This window comes from Haemaphysalis longicornis, unplaced genomic scaffold (assembly GCF_048455015.1).
Source record: "Haemaphysalis longicornis isolate Haplotype H1 unplaced genomic scaffold, Haemaphysalis longicornis Haplotype H1 scaffold_1, whole genome shotgun sequence".
NCBI classification, from domain to species: domain Eukaryota; kingdom Metazoa; phylum Arthropoda; class Arachnida; order Ixodida; family Ixodidae; genus Haemaphysalis; species Haemaphysalis longicornis.
The window spans coordinates 332167655-332176960 of NW_027526203.1; the positions used below are offsets into that span (position 1 = coordinate 332167655).

Genomic DNA, 9306 nt, shown 5'->3' on the forward strand with positions numbered 1-9306 from the left:
AATGAAACATAATTGGAGGCAATGTTTTAGTTGGAAGGAGCTCAACTACCACTGATGTAAAGCAGTGAAAGGAATTTTAGTTTGGCCATGTTTTTAGTTCACTGCACACTTAATGAGACAGGCAGCACATCCCCTGGATGGCCTGGCATGCTTAAAACGTGCGTGAATTGTTCTGCAAATGTTATGGTTGACATTGGACTACATCTCGTCAAGGCAGCAGGTGATCGCCACTGACTCTGTTCAGTCCCCACAGCAAAGAAAAACTATTTCCACGCACTGGCTAGGCTATTGAGCATACTGCCTAGCGAATTAATTGAACAAAACTAGGAAGGACTATAGTTTGATTTTATGGGACAAACATGGGGTTGCGCAATTTCCCTCCCGCGTCGTAGGCATCACAGCAGTGGCATCGGAACTAGTTTTCCCCCTGGGGGAGCAGAAAATATGCTACCATACGTGGAATCATAATTACGTTATTACTATTTAAATGTTGTTATGATCATTTATTTTCTTTCAGTACTTCTGCAGGGGCTGTACAGTGGCACTACAATGATAATCAAGTATTCATTCAACATCAGAGATGCTGGATAGCGCAGTAAAAAATCAAAGCCCCTTTCTTAAGAGAAAGATGGTTAAAACACAAAGCTTTCTCCCATGCTACCTGACTGAGTTACAAGTCCAAAAACCAGACTGCTTCGACCGTGTCGGAATGGTGCATTCGAATAGATGCCAGGTTGGATTCAGAACACGGGAAGTGTTTTTTTTCTTTTTCTTGAGGCGCTTGATGTGTCTTCGCTTATTGTCATCGTTTTGTTAAACACATTCTGTTAGGCTGGCTGACGAACGATGCCGTTAGTAAGGCATTTAAAGCTAACTTGTCTTCACTAACTAACTAACTAACTTGACTTCACAGCGACTGTGCCCTTTACACAAGGCAATGGTAGTATGCCTTTTCATACGGCTTTTTATTTAAAAAAAAAAACGGTGTACATATAACTATATGAAAAAAAAGAAATTTGCAAAAGCAATACATATATACTTCCTGCACATTGATATGCATGCCTCCTAAGCGGGAACATACTACGAGACATGCGTGTTTATGCTACGAAATGAAGGCCTACATGATGAATAGTGACAAAGCAAAAAAGTTAATTACACAGATCAATTAAAAAAAGAAGTTGCATTTAAATGTACTGTGAGGTCAGTACTGTGTGATGAATTCGTAATGTTCTGGTTTAATATTTGGGGAATATGAAATTGAACCACGTGTGTATGTGTTATTAGTGTACAAGTATGCACAACGGATCATTTGTTTTAATTTTGTACAGATTATTTCTGATTATGTGCTATGCCTGCCTGTATGTGCTATGCCTGAAAATTCCAGTGGTATGATACGTTCACATTCATATATCGTAATTTATACCCGCACTGCTAATATCTCTGCTGACAACTTGTTAGAACGTGAGTAATTATCCAATTGGTGTGAACCTTTCAGGGAACCGGGGTTCACTAAGAAATCTGAGCGTAAATAGATATTGGTAAAGACTGCTTTTCAGTGAAGCTATCTACTATCGTGATAATGTGAGCCCGACACAAAGGGCAAGTGATTGAAACCGCACGCATCGTATATTTGCAATGGAAGATTATCTTGTCAAATGCTACATACAAAGGCCTTTCAACTATACATATGCTAAAGACGGGAGCGTCAAAATAACTGTTCCTTTAGAATTGGGGCCAGGGGTTTATCCAGAATTTCAATTTGTGGAGGGGGGAGGGGGGGCGGTGAATGCCCCCAGATTGGGGGCGTTCATAAATTTGAAAAATGTTTAATTAGTGACCAGTGCCGCCGGGATTTCAACTGAATATTGTCGTAGCCTTAAGCATTTCGCCTTCTGCAAATAAACCCAACTTTCCCGGAGCCGTCTGGGGCTCACTATAAGTCTCCAGGAGCCCCTTGACTGGGGGTGCCGTGCTACCCCATCTGTAAAAGAGTGGGGACCCATCGCTCCCCCTGTTCCGACGCCCCTGCATCAGTCAGGTCGCATCGGGCGTTAGGCGCGCACGTTGAAATATCATCCCCCAAAAGAACGGGCATGTCAACGGTGAGCGAGTACGTGAAGCCTGCTTGCGCATGCACGCACGCACGCACGCGGTGATGTGCGCGTGTTTTTACGCTGCTTTTATTTGCACAAAGAATGTGCACACCATGGTGCACACCCAGTGGTGTGCACGGCTAACAGAGTGGCTTGGCTACCCTTGGCTACCCTTACTGCCCTTACGCTAGTGTGCCAGCTCACCGAGAAAAGCGGTGACGAAATGGAATTTGGGATTAAATTGACAAATGAAGGAAACTGAAGGAAGGAAAATGAAGGAAGGGCCTATCGGCATAGAGAAAGAAATACTATGGGCGAGGTTGGAAAGGTAAGCATTATCATCATCATAGCAAAATAATTTGGCATTTAGCCACGCCTCCTCATTCTGTGGCCACGCCAATCCAAATCGTCTTCGTGTCCGCGGGTATGCCGCGGGTTCTGCGCGAAAGCCTGCGTGGGTGATTGTGCCCGGTGCACGGTGTGCGGTCTTGTTGCACGCGTTAATTTTAGAGCATTATTTTACTAGGCGTTAAATTAACCAACGCTGACGCGTAACGTGTGGACGTTACTCAAACGCGTATTTGTAGTTGACGTTGAGCTGGTAATGCGAGCACCCGTCCTCGTCACGCATTCGCAAGGGCTCTTGTCGCCTTGAGCGTGCTTCAGCCACGGTAACGCATTGACAACGCAATGAAGTGTGCCACAGTGTTTCTCGTCATTCTGTGCCCTGCAGTGCTGTGTGAAGACTATTATAAACTTCTCGACATCGAACGGGATGCTGACAGCCGGGACATACGCCGCGCATTCAAGAAGCTCGCCCTCAAGTTTCACCCAGACAAAAACCAGGGCGACCCCGAGGCGCACGACAAGTTCGTGAAGATCAACAAAGCGTATGAAGTGCTAAAGGACCCTGACATCCGGAAACGTTACGATACCTACGGAGAGGAAGGTTTGGACGGCGACCAGAACAGGTGGGGGCGACAGTACCACAGCTGGAACTACTATTACGAAAAGTTTGGCATTTACGACGACGATCCCGAAGTGGTGACGTTGAGTAGGAACGACTTCCAAAGCTCCGTAGTCGAGTCCGAAGATGTCTGGTTTGTCAACTACTACTCCCCGCAATGTTCCCACTGCCACCACCTTGCGCCGGCCTGGCGTCAGCTGGCCAGGAGCTTCGAAGGGGTCATACGAATTGGCGCCGTCAACTGTGAGGAAGATTGGCAGCTATGCAGGCAGGAGGGCATACACTCGTTTCCCTCTCTCATTTTCTACCCAGAAAGGGAAAAGTACACTGGATCTCGAGACCTTGAAGACTTGAACGATTTTGTTTTGCGTCGGCTTCCCGACCTGGATGTTGAGATATCTGAAACAGGCCTTCTTCAGGCGGAAGCCAGCTCACTGCTTCGATCAGTCGTCATTGCTTCTTGCACAAGCGCTGACGTGTGCATAGCAAAAGAAGAGGTGAAGAAGTTGGCTGTTGCACTAGATGGTCTAGCTTACGTCTCCACTATTGATTGCAGCAAAGATGCAGTCACTTGCAGAAAGCTGGGCACTGGTGAGGGCGTGTACTTTTTTGAAGCAGTAACCAGTGAGCTTAAAAAGCCCAGACGATTAGAAGGCAACGATGCGTCTGAATTGCGTAAAGCTGTTCTCAAAGAGCTCCCAAGTTTTGAGCTGATCACAATGGAGATGTTTAAGGACCTTACGAAGCAATTGGATGGCAGCGATGAATCAGAGCCGTGGCTTCTGCATTTTACACTGGGCAACCAGCCCGATGCATCAGAGGAGTTGGAGTTGAAACACATCAGGGGTTACGTTCAGTCGGTGCGCCTGGGTTCTGTTGACTGCACCAAGGAACGAGACATTTGTACGCAGTTCTCGGTGACGAAGTCTTCATTTATCCTCCTCCGGTCAGGTGGGGAATATGAAGTCTATCATGGCCGTGTGAACGCACGGGACTTGGCCTCCTTTGCCAAGGAAAGCGCCGGAAGCCGCCTGCAGACGTTGACTGCAGCAACGTTTAGGAGAAACGTGTTGCAAAGTGGAAGCACGTGGCTGGTTGACTTTTTTGCACCTTGGTGTCCACCGTGCATGCGCACGCTTCCCGAGCTCCGGAAGGTGTCTCGCTCCATTGAGGGCGTCATGTTTGGCGTGGTCGACTGCACTTCGGACCCATCAGTCTGCCAAACCAATGGGATCAGCTCGTACCCGAGCCTTGTTCTGTTCCATAATGGCTCGACGACATCCATGAGTGGCTACAAGACTGCCGTGGAAATAGAGGAATTTGTTGAAATATCTCTCGACCCCAAAGTGGTAACGCTTGATCCGGGAACATTTGCGGAGTTGGTAGAGAACAAAAGCGAGGATGATGTCTGGGCGATCGACTTCTTTGCCCCTTGGTGTGGTCACTGCAAAAAACTAGCGCCAGAGTGGAACAAATTTGCCAAGATAGTAGCTGATGAGCCAAACATAAATGTTGGTCAGCTGGATTGCGAAGCACATAGACACTTTTGTGTTGAGCATGGCGTGCGCTCTTATCCTCACCTTCGAATTTACCCTCGTGGGCACTTCAGCAGTCGCCACTATTCCACCTTCAACGGCTGGTCAAGGGACGCTGCATCCCTGAGGGACTGGGCCATGCATTTTCTTCCTAGCAGCGTGGAGGAACTTGATCATCATGGTTTCTACAAGACTGCCCTCGAGGACACTTCACCGTGGCTTGTCGACTTCTACGCTCCTTGGTGTGGCCACTGCGTGTCCTTCAGGCCCGTTTTTGAATCGGTTGCCAAAAAATTTGAAGGACGTGTAAAATTTGGTGCTGTCAATTGTGAGGAGCACTGGCATGCCTGTGATGCAGCGCAAGTGCATCGTTACCCAACGCTTATGTTTTATGTTGGAAGGACTGCAAAAGTTCAGTCTGCAGTTGGCAGCGTCATACATGATCATAAAGAAGCTGACCTGGTTAAAATACTAGAGCTGTTCTTGAAGCAGAAGCCTAGGCCCAAGAGGCTAGGCGACGAATTGTGAGTGCAGGCCTATACAACTTGAACAAAAAATCTGCTGCTATTGCAGCACGCACGGTGCATAGGAAGGTATCTGTGAAAAAATGTTCAACCCTTAACCTTCCAGCTGCACTTTTACAGTCTGTGCGTTACCTCTTGACTACGTCTTCGTTGTGTTCTTACCGAATTTTCCTAGTCGCATCGCAGGTATGCAAGGTTTCGAAAAGAAATTTGCAACGCTTCGCAGTTTTCTTTGGCTCCAGTTACAAGTGTGCAGTGCTAAGTTTGCTTTTGCTGCTGCAAGAGCTCCTCGCAAAAAAGGACTGTGCACGTGATGATGATGATGTCGTAGTGGCTGTTCCCTCTGCAACGGGTGGAGCACCACGTCCGGAAGATTGTTCCGCACAGGTCCTAGCGTACAATGCCACTCCTCCTACGTCCTATCGTAAACCAGTTCTCAAGACAACGCTTCGTCCGCTCAATGGCATCTGCCTGTGTTTCCATGGCCACCGCTGCACAGTCTTTTTTTCTTACTCACCTTGCTGGCTATTGGGCTGCCCCCTGGGGGTTGGCTTGGCTCAAAACCCAACGCCTGCTCCAGTGTGGTCCCACTAGACTGGCGAGACTGGATTGTCTTGCGGTCGAGCACAACGTGCTCCAACGACTCGTCCTCCTCTTCACAAGCCGCGCACCGCACTTCGCCCTGCCTCTACACTTGGCCCACCACACAGCAGTTCTGAGGGTTCCCGAGCGCGCCTTGAACAGCAGGGAGCTACCACGACTGTTATTGAACTTCTCCCTGCTGATAGTTTTTTTGTGTGCACTGTAGGTCCAAAGTGCCCAGGCAGTGCATCGGAACTTTTGTCACTGTTGTCAGCTTCAGTTTTAACTCATTCAAACCAGCCTTTAATTTTCTATACCAGTTATACGACGTAATTGAATGTGCTGTTCAGCTTTACAACCTAAACATGCAATCCGTGCCCTTGGAGACAAAGGCGACATAGGCCTACCAGTGGTATGTTGAATTCTCATAGTAATGCTGCTTGAGAGGTGTTACAACCATGATGCTGTCTTGAAGCTTCAAGAATTCGGTATTTGAATTTTGTGATTTGCTGCTTGTTGCCAAAGGACAAATTTGTGAGAAATTACGTGATTTGTTAAAAAGATTGCAGAGGACACCTAACTCTGCTTATGTGCGAGGATGCGAAAGCATAGGTGTGCTGCGCAGTGTTTGCGACCTGATTATACGCACTCTGGCCATATTGCCGAGATATGATGAGCTTTTATCATTGGGTTGCATAGCCCCTACAAAGGTCGCACCGTGTTGGTCCACTCGTTTGCCACCTCTACTGTTGCATACTTGTGCGGATGACCCATTCCTTCCACCCATTACAGGAGCCACCGCATATCTTGTCACTGTCATAGCGTAACGCTGTGCCGGCACATGCCCACATCTCCCCCTGCTGGTGCGTCACCAGCAGCTCAGCTGGTCCTTTAGCAGTGATGACACCGTTATTCGTAAGGTTAGGCCTAATGTCAAGTCATGACTACCCGCCTCCCACTCACTGCACCTCCAGCAATTTGTTTGGCCCCTTGGAAATGATGATGCCGTTCCTATGGGGCCACACGATGCGTTGCAGCTAATGGGGATTTTTCTGGCTGCCAGATTCCCTCCCTGCTCCATGAGCCACCTATGCTTGCGCATGAATTTCTGTAGCCGGCAGCACAATTCTGCCAGTGTACAAATTGCCTTTCCAGTGAATAGATTTTTGGTGGTCGTAGATAATTCAAGATAGACGCACTCAAAGTGGGGTAATGGTTCAAACATTATAGTCCAATATTTACCCTTTACCAACGATGTTTGATACATTAAGGGTCCAATTGTGTGCGCTTTGCAACAAGGCCTTGCAAAGAACACACAGTTCATGTCTGTTACAGTAAATTTTGGATGCTTATAAAAAGCTTGAGATTAAATGCAACTTGGTGTGTGAGCTGCTTGTTTACACTGAAACGAATGGAATACCTTTCTCCTTGATATTTATACAGTGCCCTGAATTTGCCCTTGCAAAAGTCAGTAATGTGCTAAATGAGGCGTGACATTTAAGCTATTTCCACAGTAATTTGTAGTGTCAGGTAGAAATGATAGTTATTCTAAAGGGACCCGCAACACTTTTGATAAACGCTTTCACTCTTTCCTTTGCGTCTGGAAGCACTGCGAAAGCTTTAGTTATCGCCAGCACGGAGCGGCACTGCGTAATTTGCTTGTCGCGCCAGATACGCCTTCTGTTTCTGCATTGTTTTTGTTCCTTTTTAAAGTTGCTATCGAAAAGCACTCATTGCTGCAACTGAAGGAAAACCGGCCAAGAGCTGCTATATGGCCTTAATGACGTAATTCGAGCGGTCGGAGACCATCAAAACCGGGAGAGAGAAAAATCTGTTGAGCAAGTTTCCAAGTTATCTGATGGGCATAGAGCAGTAATTTTTGGCTGAGGTACTTTGCGACACCTAATCTAAGTACCGCACTGAGTGTGTTGGGTGACTACGTTCTGCAAGCATTTAAGAGCAGTAATTTTTGGGTGAGGTACATTGTGACCCCCTAATCTAAGTACTGGGTGTGTTGGGTGACTACGTTCTGCAAGCATTTAAGAGCAGTAATTTCTGGCTGAAGTACATTGCGACCCCCTAATCTAAGTACTGGATGTGTTGGGTGACTACATTCTTCCCTTTAAAGTGAAATGTGGAAGGGACTAAATTGCCTACTGTGTGAAACAGCCCGACGTCCGGCATCGCCATCTGCCACAGAAGAGGCTCCTTGAGGAGCATAGTAAGGCTTGCACATGGCGCCACTACCGCCCTTTCTGGTGCACTGCTCTCAACTTTCTCAGCGCTATTCTAAATAAGAGAGGCAGACAGGTTCACAGCCTCCCATCTCGCACGAAAGTGCCAACATGGCAGCTACGGTGATGCCAGTGCAAGCTCTGAGCTTCGCAACAGAATAAAAGCACAATGACTGTGCTGCTAGGCAACGAAGAGCCACGTGGGAAGCGGAGAGTTGCAGCTGTGGTTACGAGTGCGATGTTTGGCAGCATATCAAGCACCCACCCCAGTCACCTGGCACAGTGGCACAACAGCCAAAATTACTTGCAGGGCAAAACTGGAAAAACCACTCGGTGGCATTCAGTTGGATCTTAATGCTTTTGCATTCATGACCCATAAGTTCTTAGGTGTACTCAGATTTTTTTTATATATAGAATGCGTTAAATTAGAGCACATGGGATGTTTCCTTTTGGTCCTAGGTCTGATATCATGCTGCGAGTCTATGCAAAGTTCTATATTGTGAAATGTGGAGTCATGGTACAAGTGGTATTTATTTTCTGTATGCCGGTTGCCCCAAGTAACATGCACCCCTGTAATATTATACTATTGTTGGTCTCGGTGATCATGCGACAATTTTTAAGACAAGATGGAGCATTGTGGGTGAAAACAAAAAAATGTATGTTGTTAGCAAAGCACAGTAGAAAATCAAGTATTTTTTCAGCCATTGCCAAATTACTCATTTGAATTGGCTAATTACATAGAACTTTAATTACTGATTTAATGGCAGAAGTGTGCATAGAAATCTTTAGATCACATTCCAAGACATGATTGAATTTTCATTATGCTACTTGTTCACCACCATTTTTATAAAGTTGCTAGCATAGTCAAAGAAATATGATGACATAGTGCACAGCATGCTCAGAATGTCTTTATGTACAGTCGTGTTTATTTATTTTAGTTTAGAGGCTATATTTGCGCAACCATGAAAAAGGAGGTGTGAACAGGTAGGAGGTCAGAAATTGCATGTCTTAAAATGTGATCTTGAACTTTCCTATTAGGCTTCAGTCTTTAAATAGTTGGATGCATACATGCAACACCCTGTGTTGTTCAAGTGTGCACAATTTTTTTTTTCACCTGCCCACAAGTGCTTCATGTGCATTGACCAGGCACCTGACCAGGATACAATTACTTTGTTTGCACAATTTTTTTTTTGCCTGCCCTCTAGTGTTTCATGTGCATTGACCAGGCACCTCACCAGGATACAATTACTTTGCTCATCGCAGTGTGTCGAGCCATGTGCTTTGGCAGTGTCCAAATATGTTTTCTAATTGTGACAAACAGTTGTTTAGAAACTTTTACAATCCTTGGCAAGATTGGTTGAGTTTGCTTGG

At 46.3% G+C, this 9306-nt stretch overlaps 1 protein-coding gene across 1 annotated transcript; it reads left to right on the plus strand.

The window, feature by feature from the left end:
- The first annotated feature begins 2490 nt into the window (after positions 1 to 2490).
- Positions 2491 to 8516, plus strand: LOC144152438 (dnaJ homolog subfamily C member 10-like). Its single transcript, XM_077683711.1, has one exon. It carries the CDS (start codon positions 2784 to 2786, stop codon positions 5121 to 5123), a length of 2340 nt encoding a protein of 779 aa, XP_077539837.1. The 5' UTR covers positions 2491 to 2783; the 3' UTR covers positions 5124 to 8516.
- Positions 8517 to 9306: the final 790 nt, after the last annotated feature.